Raw genomic sequence first — 18,342 nt, forward strand, 5'->3', positions numbered from 1 at the left:
GCCTCGGGACTCCATAAGAAAGCGCTCTACAACCAAGGTAAATGAAAACCAACTAAAGTAGATTTTCATTACAAGGTAGAACTTTAGATGCCTGGATACATCACCATCAGGTGATGAGCAGAGTTAAGTTAAGATGAGTATAAGATGCGAAATAGTACTCTCTCAATTCCCAAGACAGTCTTCATTTTCGTCTCTCAGGTCATATAACAAAGAGGTAGAAGAGATTAGGTATTAGATTTACATTTCTATCTTGCGATTCCTTTTACCTAAATTGGCTGATGTCGGGAAGGGGCTTCTTGGTAAACATGCACTCGGGCTTAGTAGTGAAAACCTAGACAACCCTCCTTGAAAGAGTTTGATGCTTTAGATAAAGAAGTAGTTATTTAGCAGGGGGCCTGGATAACCTAGTGGTTACGCCAGAAACTGGCAATGGATCTTGGCTCGGAATGAGCGATTTCTTAGACTTAGTTTAGTCTAGGGCTTTAAAAAAAAATCCTATCCTTGGATGCGATGCGAGAAAACATCTGCATTTGGATTTGACATAGGTCCGTCTTCTATAAGATAGACCTATGACCTATGACTGACCTTGCCTAAAAAATGTGGGGATGGCAATCTTTAAAACAGAATTAATGTTTTGCACTGTTATTTCTGACATGAGACATTATTCAGGTGAGGCGTAAGTCTCAGTTGAAATTTTTCCATTCACTTTCTTATCTAAATTAGAATTTATTCAATCTATTGAAAGGAACATTGTTGTTTTAAATCGCATATTATTTTTGTAACTCCAACTAAAAAAAAAGTAACATACAGTAGGTTTAAAAATATATTAGCATTTCAGAATGCATTTTGGGATCAGGAAAGATATACCACACCAAATATTATTATGCGTGTGTTTTTTAATTATTATTTTATTAAAAGTGCGTAATTATGAGAAGCTGCTTTTCCTATTGTAAAAATTAGGAACGGTACGATGAGGAAAGTACGTGGTAGTAATTTTTATTATGTTTAAGAATTTTGCTGTATAAAAAAAAAGTTGGATCTGAATTGGTCTGCAGCATGTCTAGCGCTGTTTATGCCATAGCAAATAAATGTAGAATGTTCTGTTCAAATAATCATGACCCTTCTGGAAGTTGATACGCTTTGTTCAGTGCTATAGTCCAAACCTTCTAGAAGCATCTTCCCTACTTCTTGCACCTTAAGCGCACAAGTGAAATCTCACTTCTTCACTATCTTATACTATGGAAATTCTAATCTAATATGAATTCCTCCGTTTTTAGTTGGGTAATTATGAACACTCTTAGTAGATGAACTTTCCAATTAAGTGCATTTTAATTGGCACCAGCCGCACTTAATATTAGCGATAATTCTTGAAATAAAACTAACTAAATAAGATTAATAAGAGTTCATAAAACTTATTTTCTTTAATTGATCCATGTATACAATTTTCATAATACTTTTCTAAAGCATCCCAATGCTTTTCAAAAATCGTAATTTGTGCACGCTTCTTGCGCATAAAATTGACAGCTTCTTTAGGCGACCATCCATTTTTGGACATGAGATAACATCCGACTAAGGTAGGACTTCTAGTTCTTCCAGCTTTACAATGTGCATACACACTATTCTTTGATTTTGAAATTTTTTGTATAAATTGTACACCTTTTATTAATTTATCTTGAGATGGAGCTTCAAAACATAGATCTTTGCTGCTTAATTGTAAGAATTCAACATTGTACCTTTCCCATTCGGCACTTGTCACACAGAAGAAATACAGTTCGTAATCTTCATTCATAGAAACCACACCTCTTACATTCTCTTCATTAATTAACTTGTCTGCCAGAGATCTAAGTGGAAGGGCGCCGAGTAATACAGTTTCATCAATTCTGTCATACCAATTATGATTGAAAAACTTACCCATAATTACGTGGTGCAACAGAGATGGAAAAAATAAGAGTCTCGTAAAAACTGTGGAAATCTAGTATTTAGATAAAAAGCAAATTATTAAAAGTGCATAATTTCTATACTTTGCCATTTGAAACAAAAATATCTAACAGACATACCTTTCCAAAAAAACAATACAATTTGCTCATAATAATTTTTATAATTTTGTAATACTTATTATAGTTTATATAATTTTTATTCACTTGAAAAACCGTAACACTAGGTTATTAATTGAACGAAAAGAAGAATTACTTATTACATCTTGCAGCGGGAACTAACATATGTGATTTGTAAACTGATTATAATTAATAAAATTTATGGTTATGACCTGGATGAAAGTTTTTATTAAAAAAAATAAAAAACGCGATTGGTTCATAAACATATTTATTCCAAAAAAGGTGTTTTTAGAAAGCATTGCTCTTGTAATTGTGTGTTTGTTCTAACTTTACATTCTCACTTTATTAAGACATGCTGAAGATTGAAACATTGGAAACGGTTGTTAACCCCTTGGAGGGTCAGTTTTTTAATGGACAACAGACCTTTCTAAAGTACTGTAGCCATACTTTAGAAACGCCTAATCAAAGTAAAAAGAACTGAATGTGCAAACCTTTTCCAAAATTAAGAAAGGCTTTTAAAATAAGGTATAGTGACTTGGAGAACGAAGTGCTGGAGTTGCAGGGAGGCGAAAATGAGCTGGTCGTGGGAAGACAAAGAGCTAGGCTGATTCTTGTAGAGCGTTTGCTAATTTAGAAGATAACTAATTACTAGTCTATTTTTGTTTTTTATTTAAGGCGCGTCAACATCAGAGGTTATTGGATCTCGGAGCTTTTTTCAGTGCTCCGCCTGACTCCGGATAGTGTTCCCTCGTTACAAACATAACGTAAGAAGCTTCTAGGAAGAGAAAATCCAAATGATGGCAGCTGGATTCGAACCTGGGAAAACTGGTCTAGTTATTAGCAACCTTTAGGGCAACTTCTAAGTTGGCAGACTGAAGAGTTTACCGACTGCGTAGGTCAACTGGAGGTTTGAAACGTTAAATAACACGTTTGCTTTTAATTGAAATATTATCTCTTTGGCAAAACAAAAAGAATTATGTTTTTGTAAACATAGGTAAAAAAGTTACCATTTTATTTTATAATTGCCACAGTTATTAATTTATTAAAAATTGTGTATATTATTAAAACTGGATTGTGATAAATTGAATGAACTCAAAAAAAAAAAATGAAAATTCTTATTTTATGTTACAATTTCTTCAAGGAAACTAATTTAAATTGTAAATTATTTTTACATTAAAATAGAATTATACTTAAGGGTCATTAATGTTGACACCAGTTGCTGCCCCTTGGGTGCGCTGTTCACCTGTTGTGCTGCTATCGATCTAAAGGCAACTGGGTCAAGCCAACGGAGACTCCATCTTCCAACCAGTGGCTGTTCAAGAAAGGTGTAGGTCGAACCACTAGCATCCCGTTTCAGCTAGCAGAGTAAACTAGTAGATAAAAATGGAATTATTCACATAATAATAAAATAAAAAAATAAACTGTAACATGCTAATAAAGTTAAAAAAAAATGTCTAATTTTTGCATAATTACTCCATATTGGTCAAGTGTAGGAAAAAAAATAAATGTATCATGTTGCACCAATACTTCCATTAGTGGCCAAGTAGGGTATCTCTGCAGATGTAATTTTTATTATATTTATTGTAACTCACTTAATGAGTGTTGATAAAATAAATATTGAAAAATATTTTCAACGTTACATCACATAATTTCACGTTATCAGGTCCAAATCTCACGAAGACTTTTATCCCCATTTAATTATTTTATTTAGCGCCTCATTTTTCGCAAAACACTTGAAAAGAAGACTATTTCAACTTATCTAAACACAAGATTAACAAGGGAAGAAAGAATATTGACAATTTCATTCATTTTGCCGAGCTTCCTACTAGGGACTAGGAAATTTTCAAGGTGTGGAACATAATTCACAGTAACAGAATTATAAAAATTAATATATAGAGCATTCCGGATTGAATTCATAAATCTATTCACTTTATTCTTCAGAGGAAGAGGGGAATTACAGTGAAGATTGATTTGGTATAAAAATTAATTATCTTAATAATTATTAACGATGTTAATAGCTATTAACGATTATAATATTTTTTGTTAGTGTATCTTCTGACCTGTCTGTTTATTAATGGATCGTCAGTCGCCAAAAACGATGAATATAAACTTGGAATATAATATTTCTATTATCACTTATAACGTTTAACAACATTTTGATAATTTAAATAATCTTCACTGCAATGCCCCTCTCCCTCTGAAGAATAAAGTTAATAGATGTATGAATTCAACCCGGAACGCTCTAGATATTCGGACGGGATAGGGTACATAATGTGGGGGTTAGAACACCAACTTTAGAGTGTACACTCAAAACACGACTGAAACTTTCTAGAGAAGTGCCAATAAACTGTTACATTTCCGACCAGTCGAGCTAATCCAATATTAATTTTAATCAGACTGCACTTTGTTAAATACCTAGAACTCCACAAAGACAAAAGACTGATAAGGAATCCGCACTCAAGACTCAAAGGGTAAGAACTGAACGTCAAACTGAACTAGCGAAATTAATTGTTAACACTGCCTAAAAAGAAACATGTCTATATACAAGACACTACAGAAACTGATTTGGACTTACGGACTCCATGTACGGGGGTCAGTCAAGCTTTCTAAAGATTACCCTTTCCAATACTGCATATTAATAATATTAATAAAAAATATGTTTTCTTATTATCATATTGCTACACTCGCGGTGTAGAGCAGTAAGAACTCTGGTTGTACTGCAATGACTTAATGCAAGCAGTCGCACACATGTAGCTCCAAGGAGTTGCTATCTATCAGTAATACACTAAACTAATAGTTACTTGAGGAAAGGAATTCGCGAGGTAACTAACTTTTAATCTTCTGAGGATGGTGCAGCATGAGAGGTGGCGGAATAAAGGCGAAATCTCTATGGAAATGCAACCTTTTATGGAATTTTGTATAGCGTGATTGGGTGAGATGTTTAAAGAAAACTTCAGGGTCTTCGTGGAGGATTAAATTGGATGTTTTTAAAGAAAGTAGAAGTATTAATGGAGGATTAAAGAAACGGAGGATTAAAGAGGATTTTGGATTAAAGAAAATTATTATCTCTGGAGGTTGGGACTTTTGCCTGAATCCTAAAGTTGGCTTTTTAAAAAAATAAAACTTTACAGAACACCAATTTTTAATAAGTAAATTTAAAAATATTTTAAGAAAAACCAGATTAAAATACTTCAATGTGTAACTTTTAACAGTGATAATAAATTATTAATAAATATTTATTGGATGTTTTCTCATTAAAGAAAAGTGTAATGAACTAATGGCACCAAGAGAATCTCCATTAAATCACGAAATAGGTCCCTTGCGGACGCTTTGATTTAATGGCAGGTCTTGAGAAAACTGAATTAATTTCTTTATGAACTTTTTTTTTAAAGTCATTATAGGACATTTTTATTAGGCCCACTTCTGGATAAATCATGCATGCGCTTATCAAGTCCTAGATTAAAGGAGACACTGGCCGCAAGATTCTAAGTCTTATTTGTAATAAATTAAATATTTTAATTTTGGAGAGATGCCACAGGTATACTGACTGGTCTCGTGTCTCTATTTTAAGTTTATTTACCAGTTGTAGGAGCTTCACTGAACTAAGGTTGTAAATTAATTTTTTTTTAAAATATATGATTCCGAAGGACAAGTGTTACATTTCTAGGAACTCGAAATTTTGATTAAATGTTTAGTTTTTCTAGTATCTTCCAAGAATGTAGCCACATAGTGAGAAACTGCTTTACAAAAGTCTTACGCTTCGGCTTCCTTGATTTCCGAGAGATCTTAAATTACGGTAGTTTTTTTTTTTGGCGCATCGACTTCTTGGACATTAGCGCCGTTTTGGTAGTAATATTAATCACGGTAATAGTTGTGTATGAGAAGTTACATAAGTTTTAACAAAAATAAGTCACGAAAAGCTGGAAATTTGTTTTTTTTAACCCGTACTATAGTTTAACCAAATTTATACGAACTATAAGAAAACCTTCATTCAGATTTTAAAAATGTATTTTCTGAGTAAGATATCAATGCCAAGCAAAATAGCTATTAGTTGATTTAGTTTACGAAGAGATTGCAATCTGTGTAACCACAGTTCGATTGACTGAGGCCTCAACCGCCGCTAACGATCCCGGCCACTACTGACAACAGATGGTTGTCAGCAACCATTAACTGAGTGCTGCACATTGTGGTTATATCGGGCCCACTTTAATGGACCAAATGGGCAACTAAAACTAATGGTTATTTTAAGTTAATAATGTTTCCATTTAATACAATCTCAGAAAATCATATTTTCCTTCTTTGTTTATTAAATCAATGTTTAATTGTTTTCGACATTGCAGTATTAGTGAATAATTCAGGAAGGAAATATTTCAAGATTTTTCAGTTACAAAGCTATCTTTCAGATCGTTTCCTCCAAGTTATCCAAGCCTCTTCTTCCTCTCCTATTTATCCAACACTCAAAGAAGTTCCTCAAGGGAGTATTTTCGCTTCACTTCTCTGGTACGGCTGATCTTTTTCTCCATTCCAACCCTCCATTTAATTCGTAGCCGACGAAAAGGGTCATCTCATAGTTCAGATCACGTAATTGTCATCCAATCCATCCAGTCTCATCTTCTTATGCTCGAACTCTAGATTCGTAAATTAAGAATAAAAACCAACGAGACCGAATCCACTACATAATGTCCCTCCAACCTATCTGAACCATATTCTTATCCTACCGGCGGTAAAGTGCCCTAACTCGGACTCTAACTGGTCAAACGCTTTACCTGGAACCTCTAAACCCGACTAAAACGCAATAAACTTAACTTACCGAACGATCAAAAGACTACTGGACAAACGATCCAAATTCATTCTAACGAACAATAAATAATTTTATAAAGCCCTACTAGAGATTTTTCGAATGTTTAATCCGAGTAAGGCGGAATAATTCATCTTTCGATCTGTAGAAAAACTGTATCTTACTTAACTTTTACAAAGCTCAGAAATGTTAGAAACGCTTTGTTGGTTACTAAGATCATTAACACCAAGAGCAAGTAACAAACAAAATTATTGGCATAAAACTAACTTAATTATGCCGCCATTCTATAAACTTTAGGCACTACACATAAACAATGCATGATTCATATGTTAAAGGAGTATGCATTTCGCCTACAGAACAACTCAGGCAAGTGAGCTTTGATAAATGATGCAAGCTCACGTTTATAAGCCAGACAAATGATTGTCGCAAGCTTCAGGAATAGTTTTAATTAATTTCTGCCAACATCAACAACACTAATTCCTATTAGTGCTTATATATCACATCCTCAGCCACACACTCAAGTTTGTGTAAAGGAAGCATCTAAAACTTATAACAACTAAACTGATAAAGTGATAATGCACCTCTTCAAAATTGTATTAAAAATTAGGAAAACGAACTAACCAATTCAGAATTATGTATAATTAAATTATTATTTCCTTGTCACAGGGTCATCAAAATTATGTGGCCAGATTCATGTTGTTATTCCTCTCTTTCTTGGCACAACTAAAGTCCTTTAAAATCAAATTAGTTGACAGTTAAAATTCGATTAAAATAAATCTCTACCAGATAAAAATTGACTCTCTTCTTTTAAAATCACTATGCCAATCCTACTCAATAATAGCTAAAAGAGTACAGCTTCTCTCTGAAAATCTTTTCTCGAACAATCTATCTTTAAGTTGGTTAGTAACCTGAAGGTTTTTGGAACGTAGTTGTTTTCATAACCGATGCTACGCATTCATTCTTTTGGTCCAAACGATGCGTGCATTTTCTGATTAAAATTCAAATCATTGATTCTGATGACTTTCGTGACATTGTACTTTCTTTTATCGATAACTAAAGGAGAGTAATTATTCACTCTGAACGATGCGATCTATCAGAGATAGTGTGCTTGTAACCGCAACGGCGTCAGGAACCTGCTAGAAGCCTCTTAGTTTCCACTCCAAACGTTATACTTTTTTTTTCAAATCATTCTGTTCGGTCTACAGAAACTGATGAAATAGAAACTGTTAATAAAACTAGTCGGTTAACCATAAAAGTTCGATTGTATTTAAGAGAAAAAAAGAAGCCCAGAACGTAGAAAATTGGAAATAAAAAATAATTCGTTGGGCTTCCCTTTAAAGCAGAAAAACAGCGAATTATGGAATTTTAGTGAGAATGAAACATGTTGGTAAAGTTCCAACTTTCAGCTTTCCATGTTTCACTCTACAAAGTTTTAGCGGTTTTCCTTAAACTTGGTTGAAGGAACTTAACAACTAATGTACAAACAATTTTGTTTTAGAACATTTTAAAGGAGTCGGTAAAGTCAGGCCATAAGAGAAGTGTCATGACAGTGGTAATAATGTGGAAAAATACTCATGTGCATACAAAGAATATTTTTACTACTTAAATGAAAATTATTAGTTTATTGAGTCAATAATTTTCTCTGAACAAATAATTATTAGCGGACGGACTTAATGTTTATGAAGGTATGATTACATATATACCGACAGCTAAAAATATCTATGATAATGTTAGTTAAACGGTGCAGATTGGCAGAATAAAAATAAAAGAAAAAAATGGTGAAAGAGTAAAAAATGTTTACATTTGGGCAATACATACTTAGAATTTCATAGAACTTTTGCCAATTTGTAAGTGCACTTTTGAGACGTACATTTTCTTTACACTTGTAAAGAAGATCGTTAACTTTAACGATTACGTTTAATAAACCCTTGACCTCTTAGTTAGCTAGGATTTAGTAGCAACTTCTAGAAACTTTTTTAAAAGAAGAAATTACTGGTTTATAGACATCCAATTTAGCTAACATGCCGAAAGCTGATTTCTGGTATAATACAGTTTTAATATACCTTCTACCCAATTTAATTTTCCTTCGTGCTTCTCCAAGACCACTCATAATAAATTTTGAGTATCAGTTTTTCTATTGTATGTAGAATTTCTCAAATAATTATGATTTTATTGGCTAAGTGCAAAATTCTTGATTATTATTATTTTTTTCTAAACAAGGATGGAAGAACCCGTTACTTTAATTAAATATTAAATATGACTACTTCATTCATACATATATGTAAATTAGAAATAGAAAGAAAGAAGATGAATTTAATCTTAACCTCGTACTGTGTCAGTTTTCAAATTTGACCACAACTTAAGAAAATGCACATTTACCAAGAACAGTAGGTCAAATTGAATGTAATCATAACTCAGTAGGTAAATTTATGTTGAATCTATATTTACCTGATATGATTGCACGCCCACACGTTTCAGGTAAATTTGAACAGTTTCTTCTCAATGATATTTATCGTAACAATACCATGAGTTCTAGTAATTTTTAGAGCCTTGCTTCGTTACCTTGAGTGCGATTGTCTAAAAGAAACAAAACATAACTTAATAATCTATTCAAAATTACGAAGAAATTTATTGCACCGATTTGTATTTAATTGCATCATTTCACAAACTGTTTTACAGTAAGGTGATTGAATTAGAGTACTAATTAAAAGTGAAAGACTAAAAGACTGAGTAACTAAAATATTTTACCATTTTTAACAGGTTATTGTTATTGCACTTCTAATTTTACTTTGTAAAACAATGTCTTAAGCATCCTAAGATTAAAACATTGTCATATTCCAATTATATTTTTCCTTTACTTATTTTACTTCATAGATTTAAATTTATTTATTGAATTCCTACTCCACCATAATTAAAATATCATGTTTAGGAGAAAATATGGTAATTGCATAATTTGGCATTATTTTTTAATGACAGGATCGAATATAGATGTAGAAACATCCGATGGTGCCCACAGCATCGGAGTTAAAAAAAATAAAATAAATAAAATACAGATTAAATGAAAAAGAAAATACATTCTTGTAGACATACCTCACTGGTCCATGACCGTCGGAGGGCACAGCACCGGAGTAGTTAAGTACACAGCAAATAAGAAAAAATCTAATATGGAACAACAAATTGTATTATTCTTTACAAAAAATTAAAGGTGTACAACATTTGAGTTCATTAGCAAAATAAAGCCTTTTTCAGTGCACTGTCTCTCATTACTAACACTGTACAGTGAGCTGTAAGAAGCTCCAGAAGATTTGAATCCAGAATCTGTGTAGGAACAAAAAACAATAATAATAATAACTAGGGATAGGATTAGTTCAGTGTTTAGCTTACTGGATTCCCATGTGATCCGGGGTTCGAATTGTTAAGTATCGAAGTATGCAATGTTAATTATTGGGTTATTATTTGGCGGGAATTAGTTGGGTTGGTAACAAGTAATATGCATATAGATATGTAAGAGACGCTTGTGTGTTGCCATGTTGTATTGTTCATATATGTTAGAATAGTGATTGATATATATAATAAAGTGTTTTTTAATGTACTGTGTCGTATTATACCTCCCATAAGCCTACACTAACTAATTTTAACATCCATTTTTATTACGAATCGAGCAGCTGGCCCTAAGATTTTCTTAATAATAATGTGGAAAATACTCATGTGCTTACAAATAATACTTTTACTACTCGACTGGAAATTATTAGTTTATTGAGTCAATTTGAGTCAAGTTTCTTTTCGTCAGCTTGCTGTCCGGTGATGAACTGAGTATTCTGTAAAAAGAGAACACTGCCCAAACGCCGTAGTACACTGAAGAAGCTGAGTGTGCCAATGATCTCAGATGTTGGCGCGCCTTCCAGTGATCGCTATTATTATTATTAATAATACTTTTTTTTAAGAACAAAGTTAAAGTTACAAAATTGATTAAAAGCTGGTAAATTATTTGTTTGTGCTAGAAGTTATGATAAACATTAAGCAGATGGTGGTGAGATGTGGAGGGTCGCTGAAAGTTTCTGATGAAGTTGACATTGATGGAAACGTACAGCAACAGTTTGCCAGTCTGTTCACAGTTGTAGGATTTTTCATGTTTCCAAATGACGAAATAACGCTAAAAATAAAGATACACCTGAATAAATAAAATATCTGTCAGCTACAGCACTTTATCTGAATTTTTGATGGAATTATTTTAAGAAAGAAAAATGAGTTGAAAAAAACAAAATTGCAATTAGAAAAAAATATTTGTACTTTTAGTGAATAAAAATATTTCTACCTTGAAGAGGGGCAACTACACACAAATATTGTAGAAAAAAAATGTTAGTTAAAAAAAAATGCTTATTGAAAATAAGGAAATATCAGGACTGTAAACCTCATTCGGGGAAATAAAGACTAAAGTCTAAAAATTCAGAAAGGTTTCGAAATGTTGGTGTACTTCCGAAGAAAAAAAAATTAATAGATGAATTAATCAAGGATAAGGTTCGTATTATCTCGATATGTTAAGCGTTATACTGCCAAGAAATAAAGCGGAGTTAGCTTTGAGCTTGGCAGGCAAGAATTATTTCTTTTATTTCTTCAATGAGAATAAAGTTGAGATGAATCTAAAAGAATCCATGGTGAATAATTAACAAAAAATTAAATGAACGTTGTTTTAGGATTAGCTGTTGGTCCACCTAAAGAGAAGCTAAGCTGGTGTGCCCTAATAAACAAATTATCGAGGGCAATCTTCAGAAGGCTTCCTTATGCCCTGAATTTTACGTCATTCTTGAGATTAGTTCCTGAAATTAAATTTAAATAAAGACAAAAATTGAATTACTTTCTAATAGATTACTTTCTACATCAAAATTTATAGAGAATTGATTGTGTATCATCTAACTGTCAAAGCTTCCTTAAATAAGCAGAATGTAATGAAATATGATTATAATTTGTATATAATGTCTAAAGAGAAGTATGTGAAAAAATATCGAAATAGAATTAATAATGAAAGTCCATCCATCATAAATCAATGCCGGAGAAATTTAACTATTTTTACCTGTAAAAAATTGACAGCACAAATTAAAAAGTGAAATAATCCATAAAAGATCAAATTTACATGGTACGCTTATTATTATTATTATAAGAAGGAACAGAACCATTAGTGAGAGTACCATCCACGCAACGCTATTGTCTGGTGGACTCCAAAAAAGCACCTTAAAAAGATACAGGAAAAGTAATTCATTGTAATTGTAACAGTTTTAAAAAAAAAAATTCGTGTGCATTTTTTGTTTTGCAGGCTCTCTGCAGTTTCATTCCAGATACTTCTTTAACCTCTGTCAGCAATGTAATAGACAAAAACTGTGAAACTGATAAACTATTGCACAAGAGTTGGTCTAGAAAAGTGTAATGCTTCTAAAATTATCAGGAAGAGAAGAAGTGAGACAACAACAGCTAAATAGATATATGTTGATGTAAAGAAGTATCTGTTAGATGAGAAACTGGCATGTTGTTGAGGTGTAGATGATAAGTTATTGTAGTTTTTGGACCAGAAGCCAGTCCAACTTGCCGACTCCTAACTCAAATAACTAGAAAAAGAAGAGCCTGTCTAACTAATTGCAGCTAATTCCTCCGTATAACTTTTCTCAGGTGTTTAGCCAGAAATAAAAAGTCCATCAAGTTTACATCCCTGATTTTGACGCTCAGTCATTTATCTAACGTCTCGAACTTCATTTTGTCCCATTGTCAGCTCTGCAACGCCAATCAGAGTCGCCTGGCAGCATCAAGCTTTATTTGAGCATCAAGAGCACGCTAAATAGTTACCAACAGCGACTTAATTTTGCTATTTTTCCAAAGATGTTTAGTAAATAATGAATGAAAGTTTACAATAAATAAATAATATCTTTATTAAATGAATTGAATGGTGAACAAATTATTTATCTATTTAATTTGTTGGCCTCAACAAGGAACTAGCCCAAACGTGATACTGAACAATTGAACGAGATGTGGAACAAATTTATATTAATGATCATAATTAAATATTGAAATATTCGTATCAATAATTAAATTTTCTACTTATTGATACCTTATTAACAAACACTATAAATTTATGGCACAGTTGTGGTTAGGTAGTGGAACATGCAAGGTTAAAATAGCAAGTTTATTAACAACAGAAATGCTGATTATGTGGTAGCATAGTAAAGATGATGTAGGTGACCACGAGGGAGTCTGACGGAATGTTAATGTCAATTTGAAGAGGACTAAAAACGCAACATGAGAGTGTTGAATAAACTGGGCAAGCGTGCGCAACCAGAAGGTCTAGAGAAGTGCGTGTATTTACGGGCGTGAAGTGAAGATATTGATGAAATATCTTATTAGATGGGGGACGATGGAGGTTTCAGTGTGTGGCAGTTTGTAAACGGAACGCAGCAGCAAGTTGACGGTATCATTCGAATCACGGACAGCACTACTACCTTGCAGGATGTGATCTGCAGAATTGAAAGTGAATAGAAGTGATATTTCTCAATAGCGACGCCGGTGGCCCTTACTTCCTAGCCAGGCTGTCATACATTGGCAATCTCCATTGTTAAAGACACTCCCGACTCACTCCAACCGAACAACCTTGGCTATATTTGCTGAAAACTTTTTGATGAATGAATGATTGCAGTGGCATGTACTACATTCACTAAGTTAGAGATACGGTTCGGTCTCAGCTACTGAAATCATTACTACCAATTACAATTTTTATTATTAATAATTCATTTATTTGCTACCTGTATAAAAATAGATATACAGCAGGCAAAGTGTGAATGGTACAAGTACAATACAGGTTGTGAAAGCTCCCCGGCATAGCCGACGCTCACCGCAACCATAAGGTCACAGGAAGAGAGAAATCAGTCAGAACTGACACTCTCGGGAATTTTAGTGACTGGAAAGGTCTAGGTTAGGAGATCACGAGGTCAACGTCGTTTTAGACGTCATAGGGGATTATCAGTATGGGTTGATGAGGAAAGAGTTTGAGCTGTTGAACTGGGACGGCAGGGTAGGCTTTTGTGGAAATTGAGGAATTGTGAATAGATTGTTTCAGTGACAAAAGGGATATTTAGGTCTTTGTAAAGGATGAGGTTAGTGACATAATAGGGAGCATTAACAATACGGCGGAGGACTTTTGATTGGAAGGATTGGATGCGGGAGATATTGGAAGGTTTAGTTGAGCCCTACAGCTCTGATCCGTAAGTCCAGATGGGTTGAAGTAACGTCTTGTAGAGGATTAGTTTGTTAGATGTGGTTAGTTTAGATGTAGGTCCGATCATACGTCTTAGTTGTACGTCGTACCTTTTGTACTACTTACAAATAAAAAGTAAAAGCTAAATACAATCACAATAAGAATTGTAATATTTCAGTCTTTTTGTTTTTATTTGTTTTAAACAAAAAAATAAGGAGAACAAAAAAAGTAGAATTACATCGCAGATTTTATCTGTCGTAGCACTTACTCGTTTTTTAAAATTCCTAATCGATTTCGCATTTTCATCCATCATTATAGAATGATTAATATAATCAGTTAGGAGTAAGTATAGAATTTGACATGAATAAAGTGAAACTAAGTGTCAGCAAATTTAGAGAGGGACAGGTACTTAATTGAAATTAAATTCTATACACCAAACTTTTATTCAACCTCTGATGATAGAGCGAAATCCGAAAACGATCAGAAATTAATGTATAAAAGTGCTTACTACAAATAAAGGTGGCGAGATCCAGTACTGCGGAAGTAACCATATTTTCAAATAGAGCTGTTTTTTTTTTAAACAAGTAAATAGTTGAAGAAAGAAAAGAGATGTTTATGTGATCATCCCTAATTATTTGAATATTATTTAGTTTTCCTAGACTAAAGTTTTTGAAAACATAAAAATAATCGTGAGGAGATTGATAATCGATAGATTGATAAAAGTTTGGCAAACCCAGGTCTAATTTAAAAAAAAAAATATATATATATTGCGGTGAATGTTCTAAAATTATCTAGTGAGTCTGTATATTATTTTAAAAAATGATTAAAATTATTTTGTTTGTTTACTATTTATTTAAATTATGAACAGCAAACATTCTCCAGTTTAAATAAACTGAACATGTGCAAAGTGACAAATTTAATTGGAGTACTGTTATTTTGTGGGAAATTGATGAAAGAATAACATTGAGTAGTGAATGTGTGGGAGAATGCCATAAAATACAGTTTGTTAAACATTAACAAGAATATTGGTTTTTCCAACATTCACTCATATTTAGTCTTTGAGTTTTAAGTAATACATAAATAGTATTCCATACTTTTTAATATTAAAATAGGTTAGAGTTTTTTTAATTAATTTTCTAAAGTACCCGACATTTCCTGGGAGTGAGATGGTTTAAAACTTATTACTTTTTAAATTTATTTTAATGAATACAATATTGCTGAGGATCAATCTAATTTGTTCATCACTTCTTTCTTGGAGTTTTTGCTATCATAACCACAGTATTTTGTTCTTGTCCTAAAAAATATATGCGCCAGATACGGTCGATATCGGTGAAAAAGCCATTTAAGCAACGAGTAAATAACATACTCGTACATATATATATGTTTGTATATTGTACAAAAACATTTTAATATATGAATAAGTAATAAAAATAAAATTGCCAAATCACGATAAATAATGTATAATACATTATAATATAAATAATATATTGTGAAAGAATGTATGTTCTGAATAAACTATACTAGGAACTGTAAAATCTTTTATGATTTAATTATAAAGGAGCGGCCTTTGTAAATCTGTGAACGAACCTGCACGTTGCAAATACTTTTTAATTTATTAATTAAAACGGGTACATTAGTGTGTTTTAAAATTAACGAGGATAAATTTTAGTTTAATGATTAGTGGAATGATTTTATATCTACAATTTTTGACAAGGAATCCACACAAACTGCTGTAAAAACTTTAGGCTATAATAGTGGGGCGGATACTGTATATGGGTGGAGCATTTTCGTTTTAGAGTCTTTTTCTATTTCTGTTCAAGGGTATGTTTATTGAAATGAAGCACTTTTAAGTCAGTTTTCATTATAAAGATGTGGATTTCTAAACATGGAATGACTTTTATAAAGTACAAAATATTAAAGGAAAATTAAATTATTAAACTATTAATTGGCAAAATTATATATGTGTTCGACTGTAGAATTATGTACTGTACATGGCTTAGAATGTTGATGCAGCCACATAACAGAATAATTCTTGGCTCAACGGCTTCCAACGGCAGTGAAACGGATTAGAGTTTGGCTATATAAGCAGAAGAGTCCTGTTGGATAAGAAAGTGGCATGTTGTTGAGAAGTAGATGTAAATGTTCTGGGGTATCTGAGCCTTCAGCCCATCCTCATCGCACCACTTAGCAGAAAAGAAGCTGCATATCTAACGGATTGCAGGTCATGATCACCATGTGTACTAGTGATGTTCACTATGCTCCGTAAAACTAGTCGAGTTGTAGTTTTCCTCAGATGTTTGGCCAGCTGAAATAAAGAGAGTCCATTGGGAAAGGTGGTTGTAGTCAGCAATTGGATTAACCTGGGCCATTCTGTCCTTTTCCTCTGAAGACCTCCCTAGGTCCAACGAGCTTACTCACAAACCACATCATACTGTTCTAATTGGAAAGAAACATGTTTCTAACAAACTTTGAAGTCCTTCGGTCTGAAACGATAAAGGTGTTCCTTCAGTTTTCCAGGACGAACTAAAATTCTGTACAGATTACGTGCCAAAGATAAGAAGTTGCTGAGCACTCTTTCCATGTTTGATAGCCTGGTGATGGTTGTAGAGTTCAGCGTGAAAAATGAAGGTAATACATTGCAGGTTAGGTACCAAGATCTTCCTCACTTATGCAAAATAAACTCTTAGATAGGTATTGTTTCAGAAAGCTGCACAGATGCAGCACTGAGATTGCTGAGATAGAGTACTGTAATGGTGATGTAAATTCTTAACTTAATTACCTAACTTTTATTCAATTGAAAACTAAATTAAAAAAAATACAAGGAAATTTAAAAGTAATATTAGGGGGATGAAAGTGGACAAGATCTATTGGCCTTGTTTGACGAAGAATTTACTGAGTGAATCCATTAGCAGCAGCCTGTAATGGACTGAGCTGGGTGGTATCTGGAAGTGTAGAACCGCCGCCTGTTGATGCACCACCAACTTGTGAATATTCACTATCTGACTCTCAGAAAACTTTCTATACCCACTTTTCTGTTCTTGTCAGCGAGGAGTACTACCACTACCAAAACGCTGTCATGATGCTTAATGCACGACGGTTCTTGGATACGTGTCACTTACTGCACTCCTCTTCCAGCCGTACTTGGGTCTTACTTTATTTTTGCATATTCATTTAGTCGAAAGCAAATTTCTGACGTTTTTAGATTGGGGCTAGCTTTTTTCTTTTCTGCCTTATATTAATATCTTGAAACAATTTCTTTTTTAGTTATTTGTGTGACTCGTGCTATGAGTCCTTTTATTTGAGTTTAAAAAAACAAAAAAATAGACGAAGGTCCATTTTCAGCAGGACCTGGGTAAAAACTTTTAGTGAAACTTAAAGAAGAATGAAATACTTCTATATTTAATTTTATCCTCTTCGAATGTTATGAACGTTTCATCAGTTGTTTGCAATAATAATGATTAATTATTGACTCTTATTAAAGGGGGTCAGACTCCAAATTTTTGTGAGTGCACACTCAATCAATTAATTTAATGTGAGCAAACAAGATGCTTACCTTGTTCACCTACTTATGTATCAATATTATTCTTCACAGGCATGGCCAGGAGTCAAGTAACATCATTCTGTCACAGGCTAGTAAGTGGGCTTAAGATTTCATGACAAACCAATAAGAAATAAGGGTAAAATTAAAGATTAAAAAAAAAAGGTAGAATTAAACATCAAAAGCCAGCAATTAGCAGCTAAGGATCGGCCTAAAATTCATCTTTGAAGAGCCAACACCTTCCTCATGAAGTGAAAAAGTACCTGAGTAGTATATCAACTGCTGTGTCCTTACTAACGTACACTATCAAACTGGTCACTTATCGTTTACACTAACACTCCGACAAACACCAATTCCGCAAGATCTTTAAATAGTGTATACCAAGTTTATAACAAGTTTGTAACTATTACATAATGTATGTATGTACATTATATAATAGCTATACAAAAAATAGTGCACAAAATGGTAGATAAAGTGAACAGAATGTTTCTATCCTGGTGAACTCCTCCCTTTCCTTATGAATTCCTCCTGTTCTGGTGTTGAAACTACTTCCTTTCAACTTCTGTAATGGTAAGATAACGATCTAACCTTATTTTAAGATTCAAATTTTTTACTGTATCCAACCATCACAACAATATAAAATCCAATGCAGAATCACCACACTCTTTTTCATGATCAACAATATCGTTCTAATGACCCATTCATTCATTTTGCA

General features: G+C 33.0%; 1 protein-coding gene and 1 long non-coding RNA gene across 2 annotated transcripts; both read right to left on the reverse strand.

Moving 5' to 3' along the window:
• Positions 1 to 831: 831 nt before the first annotated feature.
• Positions 832 to 2,238, reverse strand: LOC141460537 (phosphatidylglycerophosphatase and protein-tyrosine phosphatase 1-like). Its single transcript, XM_074140646.1, has 2 exons — positions 2,058 to 2,238; positions 832 to 1,972 (listed from the first exon to the last, which is right to left on the reverse strand). Exons 1-2 carry the CDS (start codon positions 2,085 to 2,087, stop codon positions 1,379 to 1,381), a joined length of 624 nt encoding a protein of 207 aa, XP_073996747.1. The 5' UTR covers positions 2,088 to 2,238; the 3' UTR covers positions 832 to 1,378.
• An 848-nt stretch (positions 2,239 to 3,086) lies between these two features.
• On the reverse strand, positions 3,087 to 11,166 carry LOC141460540 (uncharacterized). Its single transcript, XR_012462126.1, has 3 exons — positions 9,943 to 11,166; positions 9,301 to 9,429; positions 3,087 to 3,411 (listed from the first exon to the last, which is right to left on the reverse strand). It is a non-coding gene; the product is annotated as an uncharacterized lncRNA (long non-coding RNA).
• Between the last annotated feature and the right edge of the window lie 7,176 nt (positions 11,167 to 18,342).

The sequence above is a fragment of the Rhodnius prolixus genome, unplaced genomic scaffold (genome assembly GCF_049639745.1).
Source record: "Rhodnius prolixus isolate KJV_2025 unplaced genomic scaffold, Rpr scaffold_1, whole genome shotgun sequence".
NCBI lineage: Eukaryota > Metazoa > Arthropoda > Insecta > Hemiptera > Reduviidae > Rhodnius > Rhodnius prolixus.

What these genes read in the sequence shown, in the direction of transcription:
- LOC141460537 (XM_074140646.1), bottom strand. Translation starts at nt 2,087, where the DNA reads ATGAGCAAATTGTATTGTTTTTTTGGAAAG. An exon ending in TGTATTGTTTTTTTGGAAAG is followed by an intron (nt 1,973 to 2,057) that starts GTATGTCTGTTA and finishes TCTAAATACTAG; the next exon opens with ATTTCCACAGTTTTTACGAG.